Source organism: Vigna umbellata, chromosome 1 (assembly GCF_029865625.1).
Source record: "Vigna umbellata cultivar VRB3 chromosome 1, Vumbellata_1.0, whole genome shotgun sequence".
NCBI classification, from domain to species: domain Eukaryota; kingdom Viridiplantae; phylum Streptophyta; class Magnoliopsida; order Fabales; family Fabaceae; genus Vigna; species Vigna umbellata.
This window is the reverse complement of record NC_142165.1, coordinates 19,416,680-19,435,502: the sequence shown is the minus strand read 5'-3', so window position 1 is coordinate 19,435,502 and position 18,823 is coordinate 19,416,680. Positions and strand designations below refer to the sequence as shown.

General features: G+C 35.9%; 1 protein-coding gene across 1 annotated transcript; it reads left to right on the top strand.

Annotated features, from left to right (window-relative positions):
- Positions 1–1,231: 1,231 nt before the first annotated feature.
- Positions 1,232–16,548, top strand: LOC124842325 (ATP-dependent zinc metalloprotease FTSH 4, mitochondrial-like). The gene is made up of 7 exons (XM_047318782.2): positions 1,232–1,366; positions 1,802–1,889; positions 2,012–2,251; positions 3,860–4,099; positions 4,187–4,311; positions 4,869–5,345; positions 15,322–16,548. Exons 1-7 carry the CDS (start codon positions 1,340–1,342, stop codon positions 16,159–16,161), a joined length of 2,037 nt encoding a protein of 678 aa, XP_047174738.1. The 5' UTR covers positions 1,232–1,339; the 3' UTR covers positions 16,162–16,548.
- Positions 16,549–18,823: the final 2,275 nt, after the last annotated feature.

Sequence of the window (18,823 nt, the reverse complement as noted above, 5' to 3'; positions counted from 1 at the left end):
AAGAATCCAATCACTAAACATCAAATTAGCCACAATTTTCAAATTAAAAGGAAAAAAATAAATCAAGGCAGCAGATGCAATAAACATATTTTCTCAGGAAAAAGTATAATTAATTAACCATAACATTAAAGCAGCAATAACATAAAAAATATATCTCTGAGTTGTAAGAGTTGTTCCCTGGTAGCACACGCTCATGACCACCTTCTAACCGTAAATTGAAGCGGCAAAAAGAAACTAAAATACAAAATGTTTGCCTTAGACCCTCAAGAGAACTTGTTTAATCGATGCAAAACCGTGAAGGAACCAAGGAACCCTAGAATGGACCGATTGATCGGTGGAAAGGGATTATAATTGGTAGAATGAGATTATAATCGGTGGAAGATGAGGAAGTACAGGAGAAACCCTAACCTGAAAGCGAGGAAGATGCTCTATGATGGTGAAGGATGAGCTCTCGAGCCACTGAAAGTGAGGAAGACGACGCTGAGAAATGCTCTCTGATGTGCGAAAGAGAAAACGACGACACTGAGAAATGCTGCTTTACCCAAACGTGAAAAACTTCAAACGCTAAAAAGAAGATGAGAAACGCACAGTGAATGAGAAACACGAGCAACTTCAAACGGGAACAAGAGTTTTACCCAACCACCTCAACACGACTGAACGGACAACAATGGTAATCGAAATGAAGTTTTGCACAGAAAAGAAAGTATTGCGGGAAAAACAAACTGAAAATGTAAAATAATTTATACGTGATATAATATTTAACCGGTGTAAATCAATAATTTATACTCCTCTAATGTTAACAGCTATAAAAAAACTTTTTATATATATTTTTATTGTAACCTGTGTAAAAAAGTTTCTTATATTTACAAAATTGTCATTGTGTCACTTTCTATATAGTTGCTGAATTTTGATAGATATAAAAAATAGTTATAAAAAGTATATTTTTCACTATAGATAATAAAACCCACAACGCCCCGTTCTAATTCCTATCTTAAAAACTAACGTCGTAGAGGTGGAATATCATTTTTAAATTAGTAGTGGAGACATATGATAGTGTCAACTTGTTTTTCTTATATTATAAAAAGATTATTATTATAATTATGATAATTATTGAATAAAAAATATTATTATCTTGTAAAAGTATTTTTATTAAAATTACTTTATTAATGTTATAGATTATATATTAAGAAGGAACTTGCATGGAAATCGGTTTCCGGAATTTATTAAAATTATCGATTTTCTTTTTCGGTTTATTCAACTATTTCAAGCATTTCCATCACACACCAATCTTAAGAAGGTCCAGTTTCAAGAATTAATCAGATAGCTCGATCGCGCGAGCATGGCTTTGAGGCTTTTCATATCGCAGGCAAGTTGATTCTTACTCCTCAATCCAATACGTCCTTTGTCAATCTCCGATACGGAGATTGCATCCGTATCGATTTCAGCCTGTTGCGTTATATGGTAATTTGTGTGTATGGAGTTTTTTGTTCTGTGACTTACGAATGAATATCCTGTGGAGGCTTCAAGTATCGGGTTTGCAGAGCTGATATTTAACTTATTAGTGTTCGTCTTATAGTGTTTTTATTAGTCGTCGAGCTTTTGATAATTTGCTCGTGATTCTACTTTCAAACCCTTCCATTTACACCAGGGAAATATGAGAACTTGAACTTGTGTTCATTATACATTTTGTGTGCATTATTGATTATGTTGCTAGTTTTTCCACAAAACTAGTTGGCATATGTGGTTTATATATCTTGGATTTATTTAATGATTTAGCTACTTTCATAATTTATTTTTACAGGTTGCAAGACGACAATCTAAATTTGGACAGATTCAAAGTGTGTTTGCTAGAAGCTATTTTTCTGTCAATAAGTTTGGACATCGTCGAGGTATAGATCCCTTCCTCCTAGACCATGCATTATTCTTATAGTTAACTTCTAGTTATTTGCTTATATAAGTTAAAAGTTTTGCTTTTCTTAATATAGCTTAATTTTATTCCCTAATTATGTAGGTTATAGACTTTTGGGTGCCCAAGGGAGATTTCAGTCTCGTCGAGTACGTGATGCAGTTGAAGCCACTAAAGTTGCTCATCTCAAAGAGCTTTACCGTCAGAATGATCCTGAGGCTGTGATTAGAGAATTTGAAAGCCAACCATCTTTGCATAATACCTCAGCTCTTTCCGAATACGTGAAAGCAGTGGTGCAAGTTGATAGGCTTGACGAAACTGAATTAATGAAGACATTTAAGAGAGGTGCTTATGTGGGTTGAACTGCTCATGTTTGTTTGCTTGATGTTATAATTCTAAGTGTAAGTTTAACTCTCATATTATATAAAATTAAGAAAGCACTACACTATATAAAAATGAAGATCTAATAATCTATTATTTTAAAGTTGAGTAAAGAATTGTATCAAGTTGGTATCTTATTACTATTGTTTCTCTTTAATCAGCTTCGTCCTTTACAGACCTAACATTTGATTCCCCTGTATTTGTTAATACTTGCTGATTGACCTTTTAATTTTATTCATTATTCAATTATATAAGGTCTTTGCCAAGCAGACAACCATATGTGCTTTTTGTGGTTCTGCTTTCTTTCAGGGTACTACATTGTTTCGTAGGGGTGTGGAAGTGGTCAAATTTTGTCTGCTAGAATTCACTGACCAAGCAGTTGTTTTCCTGACTTCAAATTTTGATCAAACAAAAGGTGTTGCTATTTTGATTATAAAGTTGGGTTATCCACTAATCATGAAACGGAAGTGTATCATATTAGTGTCTCGTTAGAAATGGACGATCAACTATTAGTCAGACAAAATCAAGCAAGTTACTTGTGATTGAGCGATCATGAAGTCGGATTGAATGGTCATACGACAAGAATTATTCTTAATACTGAAAAACTTAATATAAAATATGATTACTTCTGATTAGACCGTAATTAGGCCGTCATTAATTAAGGGTCCATAACGAAATGTATAAACATATGTATGAGTTAAGAAAGTAAGTGATTTTGCATTTACTGTGTCATTAATGTTTAAGCTATCAAATTTTTATTGATTTTGGCATGCAATACCTTCTGCAAGTAACCTCCAAGTGTTAGGGACGAACTGTAACGTAAAGACGAATAATTGGACTTAACATTCTGATGCCTTCGCAACCTATAAAGACTGTTGACCTCGATCTTTTTCCAGGTTGTCCATTAAGTAAAAAGTACCAGGGCAAGGATTTTTCTTTTCCATTTCTTTTAGAACTCTTCATTTATAGACTGCTAGGATTTGATGTTAAAGACACAAGCATTCTGTATAGTCTCCCCTCCCCCTTCACAGACACATGCACACCTTTTTTAAGTTGTACTTTGATATCTTATCTCATTTATCCGAGATTCTTGAATGAGAAGCGTATAGATATAAGTATTAATATACTTATATATTTTTCTCAAGTCAGCAAATAGTGTATGCTCTGTGCTTGTTAGAAATATTAGATAATATCTCTTATATTTCTAACGTGCCATTTGTCTGGTTGTACTGTCAGACAATAATCTTTTCCAGAGATTAAAAGGTTCGATTAATGTCTTGTAGCATTAATCAGATTGATAAAGAATCTAATTTTTCTCCGTGATTAAATTTAGAATCCGGAATGTTTTGCATCTTTTGGCCTTTGATGCAGTCCTTAAGCAAGTATGATTTTATACGACTGCATAAACAAAATTGTGCAAGACAGAAAATATATTCAGCTGACAAAAATTGGCACTCGAACTAATACTTGTCTAAAGTGATATTGATCATACTGCATCAGTCTTTGGATATTTTTTTCTCTAGCATATTTTTTAGACCATAAATTATAACCAGAGGTGATATGAGATTCCAGGCATGTCCAAATCGGTAGCGAGTGAGGAAGAAACTGCAGCTGGACTTTCTGCTTTAAGAAATTTAGGAAAATCAACAAAAGAAAATATTTTTGGAACTTCTAGGAATCCAATCCATACGGTGGCTAGAGAAGGTGGGAATATAAAAGTTCAGTTATGGCGTACGTTCAGGGCCTTTTTGTATTCCTTTCTCGTGATTTGTGGTGTAGAAGCACTCTATGAAGATAGAGGAATTAGTAAAGGTATTTCCTAGTCAGTATTGTTTTTTCATATTGTTTTTTTAATCTGATCTTAGAAGACATGTTCTCTGGTTTGTTTTTCCCTATTAGGACTTGGTATACATGAAGCAGTGAAACCCATCATGGAAACAAGCACAAAATTTAGTGATGTAAAAGGTGTTGATGAGGCAAAGGCTGAGCTGGAAGAAATTTTTCATTACCTTCGAGATCCTAAGGTAGCTTTTTTGCCATAAATTCATGCTTCCTGTTGCATACATTTCAGGCACTGTGCAACCATGCTTGAACACTTGAACTGGTATTGTGTATGTAGATATAATATAATGTAATATAATTAATATAATTTCTAACAATTTAACCTATATTCATCATTACATGTCCTGGCCTAGTTTATTTTTCTTGATCACATCATGTGATTATTGATTTAGGGCCATGTAAAGTAATCTAGCTCCTAGTCTGTGAACAGGTCATTCATTTCAAGTAAAAAAATTAGGGAAACTTTTGACTAAATTGGATCTCTTTCTTTGGATAATAATGTCTGAAATTCAAATAACACGGATATAATACTAACTGCTTAAATTATGATTGTTATAGTAGTGTACAACTTACATAAAGCTGTTTTTGGGTGTATACTCTTTGAGATATACTTGTACTCATTTTGTATGTATATACACATGCATCAGCTGTGAATACACTCACTGATTTTGGGTGTATACATCTTTGAGATATATTTCCTTGTCATATTTATTATTGTGATTTGTTTCCCTTGTGACAGAGGTTTACTCGTCTTGGTGGTAAGCTTCCAAAAGGAGTTTTGCTTGTTGGTCCACCTGGTACTGGAAAAACGATGTTGGCTAGAGCTATTGCTGGTGAGGCTGGGGTTCCGTTCTTTTGTAGCAGTGCAAGTGAATTTGATGAGTTATATATTGGTGTTGGTGCGCGAAGGGTGAGGGATCTTTTTTCTGCAGCAAGGAAGATAGCACCTTGTATAGTATTCATTGATGAGATTGATGCTATGGGAGGTAAGCGAAATCCACTTGACTCAAATACCACGAGGATGACATTAAATCAGTTATTGGTTGAGCTAGATGGATTCAAGCATAATGAGGGCATAATTGTGATTGGGGCAACTAATTTTCCGGAATCATTGGATGATGCATTGGTGAGACCTGGGCGGTTTGACCGCAATGTTGATGTTCCCTATCCGGATGTAAGAGGAAGACAGCAGATTTTGGAATCACACATCTCAAAGGTATGCTTTTATCTCTTGCAAAAAGCATCATAGAACAATTTGAAAAGCACTGTTATTTGCGTTTTATTTTAATTAAGGAAACGTAGCTTTTGTTATGGTTTGATATATTGTTTGATATTGGAAGATATTGTTGATGTTGTTTGATATATTGTTTGATATTGGAAGATATTGTTGATGTTGTTTTTAACAATATCTTTTACTTATCATATTTATGTTTGGTTGTCATGCATACCTATATTATTCTTTATTATAAATATATTACCTTATGTGTGTTTTAGATAGAAGGGAAACTAATTTTATACCTAATTTTACTATGTTCAACATGGAATTAGAGTCTAAAGCTTTTGATGGTCACATTTGAATTTTGAATTCATTGAAAGAGGATTTTCTTGATTCTTGTCATAGAATACTTATTCTTATCAAAGATTGAGATTTTTGTGGCAAATGTTTATCGACCCATCAATCTGCTAGACTGTGGCATCTTCATTTATGTGTTATTTTCGTGTTTTTCTTTGATTTTCTTTGTTTATGTTACGGGAGGAATCAAATTTAGAAACGAGCATACTATTTTCTAGATAGGATCGTATCATCTAGGCAGCGATCAACTGCACTAAAGTCGCATCTTTCTCCTCTTTTAGGATCTATGCTTGTTGCCTTGATTGGAAAACCTTGATTTTTTAGGGTTTTCCTCTTTACGTGGCTTATTCAGTTGCTTCTTCTAATAGCACAACCAATTTGTTCTTTTCAATGAATTTTCTCAAATGGTATAAGGATCGCCAAAACTTTAGTTCCATCACTTTTGTTGCACGCATAGGTATATCTTTTGTTAGCCTAACTTAACCTTCTTCTCTTGAACCTTGGGTTCTCAACTCAAGTGCTACAGATCACATTACTAGTAACAAATCTTTGTTTTCTTCTTTATCCTCTTCGAGTAATTTACTTACGGTTACAATGGCTTATGGCTCTATGGTCTTATCTCATGGTGTTGGTATTGTTAATCTTTTTCCATCTTTAACCATTGATGTTTTTTGTGTTTCTGGGTTTCCTTTTAACTTATTATTCATTAGTCATATAACTCATTTTTTTATTGTGTTATTTTATTTACCAAAAATTTTGTTTGTTTACAAGATCGGAGTTCGGGACAGATAATTGTCACCAGATGTGAGTCTCGTCGCCTTTATCATCTCCGTCTACTACAGTTAATATTTTTGTTGTTTGTGATCCTCTAGTTGTGCCTACCGTCAGATTCTCCTCTTCCACTTTAGGTTTATAGTCGAAGACATCGTTCTCAACAACCACCGAGTGACTCACTTCAAGTGTCAACTATTTTGTCTCCTTCGGCTCCGACAATTGAGAGATATGGATTGAAAGACATTCCACGTCCCAACCATAAATCAATGGGTAAAGACGGGCACATCCAAATCAACCATTTCCTATCAAGACTGGGAGAACGGCGATTTGACAATCGACCAAGAGACAACTATCCTACCCCTCCAATCCTACAGAAGGTCATATATGAACCTCTGTACGGTATATTGAAACCGAATGGCACTTAAGCCATGGGGATGAAAGTCGTTACTGAGACAACGGATCGACAAAAGAAAGATTGGTCATTACTCAAAGTGAATAGTCACTTAAGTGTTGAATGTGTCTATTTGATAGTATATGTTGATGATATTGATTTTATAGGTAGTGACCACCATGGCATCTCTTAGATAAAACAACACCTTTGCCACCATTTTCAAACCAAAGATCTTGGCAAACTTAGATACTTCTTGAGTATTGAGGTAGCACAATCTAACGATGGTGTTGTTATATCTGAAAAGAAGTGTGCATTGGATATTTTGGAGAAAACTAGGTTGATGAATTCAAAACATGTTGACACACTCGTGGATCATAATACTAGACTCTTACCAAATCAGGGAGAGGCTGTTTCAGATCTTTAATAGTATAGATTGGTTGGAAAATTAAATTACCTTATAATTACTCAACCTGACACTTTCTTTGAAGTCAGTGTGGTGAGCCAATTTCTCAATTCCCCATATGAAGATCATTGGAATGCATTCATCCGTATCTTAAAGTGCATTAAAGGATCTCCTAGAAAAAGTTTGTTATATGGTTCTTAATTTCATTAAAAAAAAAGACATAAACGTGGATAAAAGTACAATTTTTTTTCATTAAATAAACCTAATTATATCGAGAGAATTCGTCAATGAAGGTTACAAAAATAATTAAAACCAACAAAAGTAACGCAATTTGGTCCCAAAATATCAAAGTAAATAGTTGAAAAGGCAAAATTACATCGCATCTCATACTTTTTAGGATAGAAAGATCTAACATGTTTTTCTAACGAACAAGACTCAATCTAAGACTTGAATGTGTTTGAGACTTGGAACCATCATCTTCAACTTGGACAAACTTGGGTTTGAAGTTGTAAAATAGGAAACTGAGGAGTTAGATTTTAGGAAATAAAGTTCTCGTGACTCATGTCCTTCTCCAATTAAATGACTCATACCATGTTTCTGTATAACAAAGGAATTTGCAGTAAAAGTTACAAAACAATTTAAGGAACGAATCAATTGGCTTAAAGAGATTACATTATAGGACAATGAGGATTATACAAAACAAAATTTAAATTTAATGAAGGAGATAAGGAAACTTTGTCAATTCCGTGAGATGCCACTTTGGATCCACTGGCAACAATAATGAAATGAGGAATTTTCAAAGAGGACATGGAAGAAAATGAAGGAATGTTATCGGAGATATAATCTGAGACAACTGAGTCAAGAATCCATGGATTATGATCTTCCACAGATTGAGAGATGGATGTAGTTGACACATTTGACATTGAGAAGGAATGACCAAGATAGGAAGATTTTTTAGACTTATACCTTAAAAATTGTTGTACTATTCATTCAAAATTTAATGTCTTGGATCATCGTATTTAAAAACATGAGCAGCTTTTTCTGGAAAGCCATGTAAGACATAACATTTTTCTTAGGTATGACCAATTTTCTTACAATATATGCATTGAGGATGCATACTACGACCACCACATCCTCCTCGGTTGCTCCTACCTCCTCTTTTTCCTTGTAGTGCTTTCATAGTTGATGTTTCAATATCATCAATTGAATTCTCATCTTTTATCAATGTAGGTAGCCGAAGAAGTCAAGTAATTAAGTTGTCCATTGATGGAAGTTGATCACCAGCTAAAACTTGATCACGGACATGATCAAAATCTAAGTGTTGACTTCTCTAAATTAAAACCATGTAAAACTTATCAAGTTGTTTTGTTGATATCTTCTAAAGAATCGGTCACAAAGAAATTCTTTAACTCTTCTATTGCATCGCGAACCTTTCCAATGTGAGCAACTATATCATGATTGGTTTATTTGAGAGAAGTTACTCTTTGAGTTGCATCAAAGAGACATTGCATATCATTAGCAAAGATATCTTGTGCCCTTTTCCAAAAAGAGGAACACGTTTACTAAGGTCTCAAAAGTTTTATAACCTTTTACTCGACATATTGTCAAAAGATAACGTATAATTGAAAATCGAGCTTGTCACTGAGATTTCTCTTTATCAGATATAGTAGAAACATCTTGTTCAAGATGATTATGGTATCCTTGACCAATAAACCATAACTCAGGAGACTGCAACGAGATGACCGATAGTGACACGATGAGATTTCAACATCGAGAAGTCGGTGCGTGAGGGACACACGCCCAAGGCTGGTCGGAGAAAAGATGCACGTGACAACGCGTATGGAGGTAGTCGAGGCCGTAACCACCAAGGATGAGTCATGCTTCTCTAGACACATCTAACCTTGATTTTGTGAAAGATGGCGGTCCATGAAGACTGCGACGGGCGGTCCATGAAGACTGCGACGGGCGACGACGTCGAACAACAAAAACGGGCGACGACGTCGAACAACAACAACGGACGACAACGTCGAACAACAACAACCAACAATATTAACAACGGACAATGACAAATGATGAAAGGACATCCGCGCCAATGACAAATAGTGAAAACACAATGATTTCTTAAACTACTTATACATAGAGTAATTAATGTAGTGAAAGAAAACTTCTAAAACCTAATAATTGAATTCTCCTACATAAGTATTAATAAATAATAGAAAACATTACATTTGAATTGAGAGAGGCTCCGTTTTCTTTTTTTCTCCTCCACTTCAGACTCTCACTTTTCCGGCTCTCCATCAACACCAGCTGAAAGTGTTTCAGCTTACATACATGCTCGTGGCCCCACAACTCTCCACGTTTGAAACATAGCCCTTAAATCGACTTGTGATAGCCGCCGCCGTCCTCCAGTCAATTTTTTCTCGCCACCGTCTACCTCTACCTTTTACCTCCACCCTCCTACTAGAACTTCCTTCCTTTCCTCCTCCCCATTTGGTTTCACCATCAACCTTTCAGTCGTTTTTTTTCTCCAGACTCATCAACCCCACTCTTCTAAGTGCTTGGTTCTTGTCTTCCAACAGCAATGCACGATCCATTAATTTTTCTAGAGAGCCCGAGCATAAACTTTAAACTCCGCTTGGATTTCATCCTTTTAACATGATTCGCCCTTCGCTCTTCAAAGGAGCATATTCTCTTTCGAATTTTTCTCGATACTTCATCACCGTCGCTGTCTGTTTAATTCGTATCAGAGGTCCAAACGGGTTTTTGATTAACCTGAGTTGAAACCGCCGCACCAGCGTCCCCTTGAACGCACCAATTGAGGGCCTGGGCATCTCTGTGCCTTGGGGGATTACTTTAATGGCTTTTGGCTATGAGGATTCCTTGCTTTCTGTAAAAGTGAATGTTGGAAACTGTTGCTGCAAAACCAATTGGTTTTCCCAAGCTGCATTCTCTATGGCTAACCCTTTTCATTGCCCAAACTATTCCCTGAGTTAATTCCTTTCCCTATCGCTTCTCTCCTGGATTAACTTCTTGTGTTGGATGAATCTTAATTTATGTGGCAAGTCTGGTCAAAGAAGATTCAATTGTCTTTCTTAACTGGAATTTGGGACAAATGGGAAACCACTTGTATATTTGAAGAAGGGGGAAGTTGCAGCTCGTAAGAAGCCTACCCGTACATATCTGTATTTTAATTTCAAAGGGTTCATACAATGAGGAGCTAACTTTTAGCTGATTTGGTTACATGGATTGCTGTCTATTTGGCCTTAATTTCAAGAAAACGAGTCACTAGGGAAAAATGCTGCCCATTTGTTGGCCTCAGGAGGACAATCATACAACAAAAGCTAGCCATTGTATTTGGAGAACCGACAACCTTATGACAACAAATATGAAACCCTTATAGAGGAGGGGATCTCTTGCAATTTTGCCCTTCAAATTTTATCTGACTGTATTCCCCTTACATATCTTTCAAAGGCTAAATGATGGTTTCTTCTCCTTTGGTGGCTTTCTAATCCAGAGCTCCCAACTGTGTTTCTGGCCAAACCTGGGTACCCCATGGAGTTTCCAGCCAACCCATGGCACGCTGGTGGAGTTTCCAGATTACCCACAACAAACTGGAACTCTGAAACAGTATTATCTGGTATCTCAGCTCACATCATGTTGATATATTCTGTTTGTGTAAAAAGGGATCTACACTTTGTTTTATGTTCTTTCATTCATGTACCTATGTTGAAAATCTCCTCATTTACTAGAGATAAAAATCATACCATATAAATAGATAGAAAACCTTAAACCAGTTTTATGAATTCAAGTTAAGCTTACTTAAGATTAAAAAGGAGAGAAAATATATTTTTGGAGGACTTGAAAGATCCCTATTATGATCTTCTATCTATAATGGAAAAAATTGATACAAGAGAGCATGGAAGATCTAAAGTCTGCACTAAACACCTAGGTACAAAATTAGGTACATCTGGAAGATGTTTTCAACACACTACTCTCTACTTAGACTTAATGATTACTATAACACACTTAGATTTAATAATTACTTCTAACAAGGTTAAAGTTCATGCATTCGGTCTGTCATGAGCAAAACAGCAAGTTTGATGACCTTGGAACACTGCCAGAAGGCCTTATTTTCTCTATCCAACCTGCACTCCTTGTAAAATAAGTAAGTTCATTTCTTTCTGCCTCTAGATGCGTGCAAGCGGCATGGCTTTAACTTTTCGCTTTGGGTTGAAGAGTTACTTCTAATGCTTTTCAGGTTGCAAACCACCCAAAAGATAATCCGAAAAAATGTTCTTTTGGGTAAATGATGAACTTGCGATGAGAACAATTCAAGTTCTTCTGTAAATTCTTCACACAAGCCTGTTGCTTCAATTCAGCCAGTTTTCAGAAAGTATTTTCAAATTATTGCCCCCCAAACCATATCACCATTTTGTTACAAAAAGGTTAACCCGTTCATACAAGGCCCAGAATTTCCTATAACAAACGACCCTCCTTAAGAAGCCGACACCTGGCGGCTTGGAAAATTTGGGTTCGCTGTCAGGCTCCGATACCATTGTTACAAAAAGATTAATCCGTTCATACAAGGCCCAGAATTTCCTATAACACATTTCCCCTTCATCTTCTAGAATCCCATGTTTAGCCCATTTGTATCTAATTTAGTTTCACTTCTCCACTAGAATTTGAACTTCAACAAATTCCTACCCTTAGTAATACACCCAATACGATCATCTCCGTCAAAGGATGGCAGTTCCACTATAAAACTGCAATTTGATACTCATCCATGCCATGGTTGCTTGAACATGGTCCTTTCCCTTCTTAGTGTGATGAACTGCCTTGTTCATCTTCACACTTACGGCTCACCCATTAGTTTTCTTAACTACAACATAATCTTCTCAGAATTTGCCTTCACCTGCCCCATATGCACATATCCCTTTTTGCAAATTTCTTGTCCAGGAGCTCTGGAACTCTAGAGATGTTATCTGTCCAAAAATCACCACACCTGACAACTTTTTTGCGCTCCTCCCCCTCCCAAAAAAAATAGAAAATAGATAAACAAATACAAACAAAACTACATATTCCCTGCAGAAACTATCCAATGTAAATTAAAAAACTAAGTCCTAACAATCCAGTTTTTAAAACTAGTGTAAATAGTAAAGCTAAGGCTAAGGCCTATATTTCCTAAAATAGGTGTTACGGTATAAGGTAGGGGGTAATAATAAGGTTTGGAAAGTATATGAGAAGGAGAAGGAAGGTAGGAGAGAAGTGAGGCCGAACGGTATTGACCGTAAAGGCCGAATGGTAGCCGAACGGTGGAAGGCGTGGAGAGGTCTAGTCGAACGGTGGAAGGTGGTGAAGAGCTGGAGCCGAACGGTAGGAGGCAGGGGGAAGCAAGCCGAACGGAGGAAGGCGAGGAGCGACTAGGCTGAATGGTGGAAGGCGAGGAACGACCAGGCCGAACGGTGGAAGGCAGACAAGGGAGAGCGACCAGGCCGAACAGTGGGAAGCAGCGAAGGACCTGCCGAACGGTTGAAGAGCTACTATCCTAACTGTCACAACTGTTAGGATGGGCGGGATCTAATTACAGTAAAGGGAGCTATATTTGAGGAGAATATTCAGTATAAGATAATTAGAGTAAATAAATATATATTCCAGGGAAATATACAATATAAGATATTTATAATTAATGATATATGCTAGGGAAATATACGGGGGAATATTTACATTAAATATAGGGATATTTATATTAAATATAGATATATTCTAGGGAGATATTTAGTATGAGATGAGCGGGAAACAATTAGTATAAATAAAGCTAGAGTCTAGGGTTAAGGGTATGCTTTTCATTATTGAGTTTGGTTGATAGGCGACTATGCGTGCTGTGAGGGAGGTTATGCTCCCAAGTAATTGAAGGAGGTTATGCTCCCAATTATTGTTTACTTTTGTTTATTCAGATATTACCATCAATAAAAGAAATTCATTCGTCCATTATCATTCATTCATTGTCTTTTCTACCTATTGTGATCGTGTTTAATTACGTCTCCGACTCGAATACGTAACAATTGGTCTGACCTGCCAAATCGATAGAGCGGAGGGAGAGGCCTGCCGTATCCTAATAGAGAGGAGTGAAAGACATCATGGAGGGAAGAATGAATGCAATTGAAGGGAAACTGGAGAGCGTGGGGCAGAGACTAGAGAACATGGAGTTGGCCATAAGGAGGTTGAAGGCGGAGTTGGGTGGAATGCGCCATGAAGTGCAACCCAGCTGCAAGAAAAGGGTAGAGTTACCCATTTTCGACGGGGTTGATCCGTTGAATTGGATCAGTAGAGCTGATAATTTTTTTGAACTACAAGGGGTGTCAGAGGAAGAGAAGGTGTGCCTAGCCTACATCAGTATGGAGGAAAAGGCCGGATACTTGTTCATATTTTGGAAGGGGAAAGCCAAGGATCGTTCTTGCGAAGGTTTAAAGGAAGCGATGGTGATCCAATTCGTAGAAAGAAACATGGGGTCAGTCTTCGAAAGACTGGCGGCCAGTAAACAGTCGGGGAACGTGGAAGAATTCGTCCAAGCTCCAAACGGGAAGGGACTGCTGGAACCGAACGGTAGCAGACTGCTGGATCCGAACGTGAGAGAACGGGCAGAACCTAAGGAGAAAGGACTTACCGAACCGAACGGGAGAGGACGGCCGGAACCGAACCAGCTAGTATTGGGAGAAAGAATGACGACTTTGGAAGGAAGTGCAGATGGAAGAATCAATGCACTCGAGAAAACAATGAATTCTGTGAGGAGGTGGGCCAACGAAAGAACAGGGGGTTTGCAGTTTTTGATACACCGGCTGAAGGGAGAGAGCAACGTGAAGTACTGAAAGACATCGAAGACCAATTCCTCAGGGCTTATGATTCAGGAAAAGTGGTGTAATGTTACGGTATAAGGTAGGGGGTAATAATAAGGTTTGGAAAGTATATGAGAAGGAGAAGGAAGGTAGGAAGGAAGTGAGGCCGAACGGTAGCCGAATGGTGGAAGGCGTGCAGAGGTCTAGCCGAACGGTGGAAGGTGGTGAAGAGTTGGAGCCGAATGGTAGGAGGCAGGGGGAAGCAAGCCGAACAGAGGAAGGCGAGGAGCGACCAAGCCGAACGGTGGAAGGCAGGGAGCGAACAGACCGAATGGTGGACAAGGGAGAGCGACCAGGCCGAACGGTGGGAAGCGACGAAGGACCTGAGCCAAACGGTTGAAGAGCTACCATCTAACTATCACAACTGTTAGGATGGACGGGAACTAATTATAGTAAAGGGAGCTATATTTGAGGAGAATATTCAGTATAAGATGATTAGAATAAATAAATATATATTCTAGGGAAATATACAATATAAGATATTTATAATTAATGATATATGCTAGGGAAATATACGGGGGAATATTTACATTACATATAGGGATATTTATATTAAATATAGATATATTCTAGGGAGATATTTAGTATGAGATGAGTGGGAAACAATTAGTATAAATAAAGCTAGAGTCTAGGGTTAAGGGTATGCTTTTGATTATTGAGTTTGGTTGACAGGCGACTATACGTCCTGTGAGGGAGGTTATGCTTTCAAGTAATTGAAGGAGGTTATGCTCCCAATTATTGTTTACTTTTGTTTATTCAGATATTACCATCAATAAAAAAAGATTCATTCGTCCATTATCATTCGTTCATTGTCTTTTTTACCTATTGTGATTGTCTTTAATTACGTCTCTGACTCGGTTACGTAACAATAGGCTCTCCAAATAATTGGTCTCTTTGGGTGGTCCGAGGTTCCATATCAGCATGTACCGTATTTGGTTGATTGGATTGACAACATGAGGTACATGGTTAGCGCTCTCAACATATTGGTACTAAACATTGCGTTTTATGCTTTCTTTTTGGGCAATGAGTGGCTATCAATTGGATACTGGCTCACACCCATTTATTTTGAAGTTTACATTTTTTACATCCATTACATGTATAACTCTGATCAGCATTACGAACTTGTTTGTCTGGATTTTAATCTCCAATAAAATACAGGTTGTAAAAGATGCTGATGTTGATCTAATGATCCTTGCTCGAGGAACACCTGGGTTCTCTGGTGCTGACCTTGCAAACTTGATTAACATGGCTGCTATCAGGGCTGCAATGAATGATTCTAAAGCTGTGACAATGGCTGATTTAGAGCATTCAAAAGACAAGATACTGATGGGCAGTGAATTCAAGTCAACTGTTGTATCTGAGGCGACACGAAAGCTCACTGCTTTCCGTGAGGGTGGTCGTGCCCTTGTTGCCATTTATACTGATGGGGCCGACCCTGTTCACAAAGCAACTATAGTTCCCAACGCTACGTCTCTTGGCAGGGTTATGCAATTGCCCGATGAGGATAAGCAGAGCGTTTCCCGTAAAGAAATTCTTGCCAGGATAGATGTTTGCATGGCAGGCTGGGCAGCTGAAGAGCTAATTTTCGGAGAAGTCTCTTCTAGTGTATCCTATGAGCTCAGAAAAGCAACTAGGTGGGCAAGGAGGATGGTTACCAAATATGGCATGGGCAATGAGGTTGGACCAGTCACTCACGAATACAATGATAGTGGGAGGAGCATGAGCTCAGAGACAAGGCTTCTCGTTGAGAAAGAGGTGAAGCAACTCGTGGCGGGAGCTTACACCAATGCAAAAACCATTTTGACCACTCACAACAAGGAGTTTCATGCACTTGCACATGCTCTTTTGGAGCACGAGACCCTCACAGGAACTCAGATAAAGACATTGCTTGCCGAAGTTAGAGCTCAGATGGAGCAACAGCAGCAGCCACAAACAGTTGAAGCTCAGAGCAGTTCACAATCCAACACGGTGCCTCCATCATCCAGCTGCCAAGGCTAAAAGTGCTCCAGTGGGATCTTAGCAGAACAAGATGCTGGAGCAGCAAACATAAGTAGTACTAGTTGATTGAAAATGTTCTTATAGTAATTTTTTCAGGTTTTTCACACGGAGGAGCTCAGCTCATGAACCTCAGATTCTAGGTGACGTAAAAGTATATGCACTTACTTTTCTCATTCTTTGTAGGGTACAATGAAAAAAAAAAAAAGAGATTATCAGGTACCTCCTACTGAATCTGGTACTCTCTCACGTGGTCTTTATCAGAGACTATAAATTATAACACATTATTACCTTGCTCAATTCTTTGTTCTCTTCACCTTCCTCTGAATGCCCTGTAAAGACACTTTGCATTATGCTTTTCTAAATTTAAGTAATTCATTATTATATTAAACTTATGCATGTAAAAAGTTGTTCTGCTACTACTTATCTCTTAATATTCTGTTTTCCTAAAGCTAAAATAAAGTTTTACTGTTAATTTTCAAGAAAGATCAATTTGGTTTGATGACAATAAATTGCAAGGCTTATTTGTTGGATCATAGATTTTGGTCATTTGTGGATTTGTTTGAACAAATATGGAAGGAACTTTTACGACAGAAATATAAGGGGGAAAAGTATATCAACTTCTTTACCAGTTAAAACAATATATTTCAAAACATGAGGCTATTTGTATCGTTGTAAATATATTTGGTAGTTTGAGCAAAATTTTATATAAAGGATCAAACAAGATGGATATATAGATTTAAAAAGTAAAAGAGGTGAACAACAAAATGTAAATAATCTTCTTACATTTGTAGTTTTTTTCTTGTCTTAGTCAATTTAATTCATGAATCTTGTTTTTCTTTTTTCATTAACACTTTTGAGTTGACATTAAAAATGAAAGAGTTTAAATCCTCCAAAAAAGAAAAATTAATATTAAATTTTCCAAAGTAAGAACTTTGATAAATACTAATGAGTTTTGGAAATTTTTTTAAAATGTAAAAGAATTAGAATATTGTTTTTTTAGACATATGAAATTTAAAGTTTTAAATATTTTATGTGAAGGAAATTATAAAAAACAATTTCCTTCAATTCTCATCATTTAATATATTTTTTTATATGAATTCAATATTACTAAAGTCAAATCATCTTTTTCAAAATTTAAATTTAATATATAATTTAAATATTATAACATAGTACATCCTTCCTAAAAATAAATATGATAGTCACCGTACTCTTTGTTTTTTTTTACATTTCATTCATTTATCTCGTCACATTTAATAACATTTACATTTGAATAAGTTAAAATTCATATATTATTATTATTAATGTACATGTTATTCATTCATCATTTTTCATTTTTAATAACAATAACATCTCATTTTAATAATATAAAACTATTAAAATGTTACATTACATATATGATAACAGAATCATTTCAAAATTGACTTTTGATGCACTTCTAACTTGTTTTATTGATCAAAGGAATTCTCTAAACATTAGAATTGATGGGAAAACACAATTATAAGTATAAGTAAGCATCCATTTGATCATTAGACTCAAGACTAGTGCATTAAACTATTTTTGACACTCCAAAAGCACCTAAACTCAAATTTTCACCCTTTACACTAAATTTCTACAACCTAACCATTTGAACAAGTCCTAATTGACTCAATAACAAATTATAAATAATCACCTCTCACTAGAACGACTGAAAAGAATGTCTTTCTAAGCTCACACCATTTAGGTGATCATCGTAAAAGAGAAAGCAACACAAAGAAAGACAACACAAAAATTCAAGGATAAGCTAGTGGTAAAACATTTTATCATAATAAAATAGCATTACAACATGTTTTACACTTCACACAATATAAACATTCATCCTAAACATGCAACAGACTTAGACTTGACCATCCGGATACACAATGAATGTCGACTTATACCATGTTCTGGCCTTTGTGTGGTGGAACAGTTGACAACCATCAAAGTTACCACACAAGGTTAGTCTTTTAACATGCCCTACCATTTTTTAAGGTTTTACACATATTTAAATTAATTAAAATAAAAACAAACAAATGAGAAAAAATTGTCTCAAGGAACTACCGAAGTCATAAAAGTTTTTCTTGTCAATTAAAGTTTGTTTTTCTCAAACTTAAGTTCCAAACTCTACTACTCTTAAGAAAACTAAATTTGTACATAGAAAGATTTGAATAAATGATCTCAATATTCCTTGATGATATTTGACTAACATGATTTTTTTTAACCTTAAAAGAACCACATGCAAAACTCATAACTCCCATATACATAAAAGTTTCTAAACTAATTAAAGAAAAAATGACAACAAATAACTTAGTGAGAAAAATTATAATCATAATTATTATGTTCTCTACTAGAACTCCTATGGGCTATAAAGTACAAAAGAATAATTATAATTTTAATAAATTTAGAGAAAAGTTAAAAAATTTAAAGAAAAAATATTTTAAAAAATAGTCCTTTTTTAATAAAGTTTGCACAATTAAAAAAATTATTCATAACCTTTATACTTAAATAATAAAATATCCATATTTCATCTCAATTCTAATACTAAGAATATTATAAGTTAAATTTAATTAGTAATCTTGTCTATGTATTTAGGTCATATTTTTATAAAAATACTCATTATGTCTCTTGTGTTAGGTAAATTTTAATA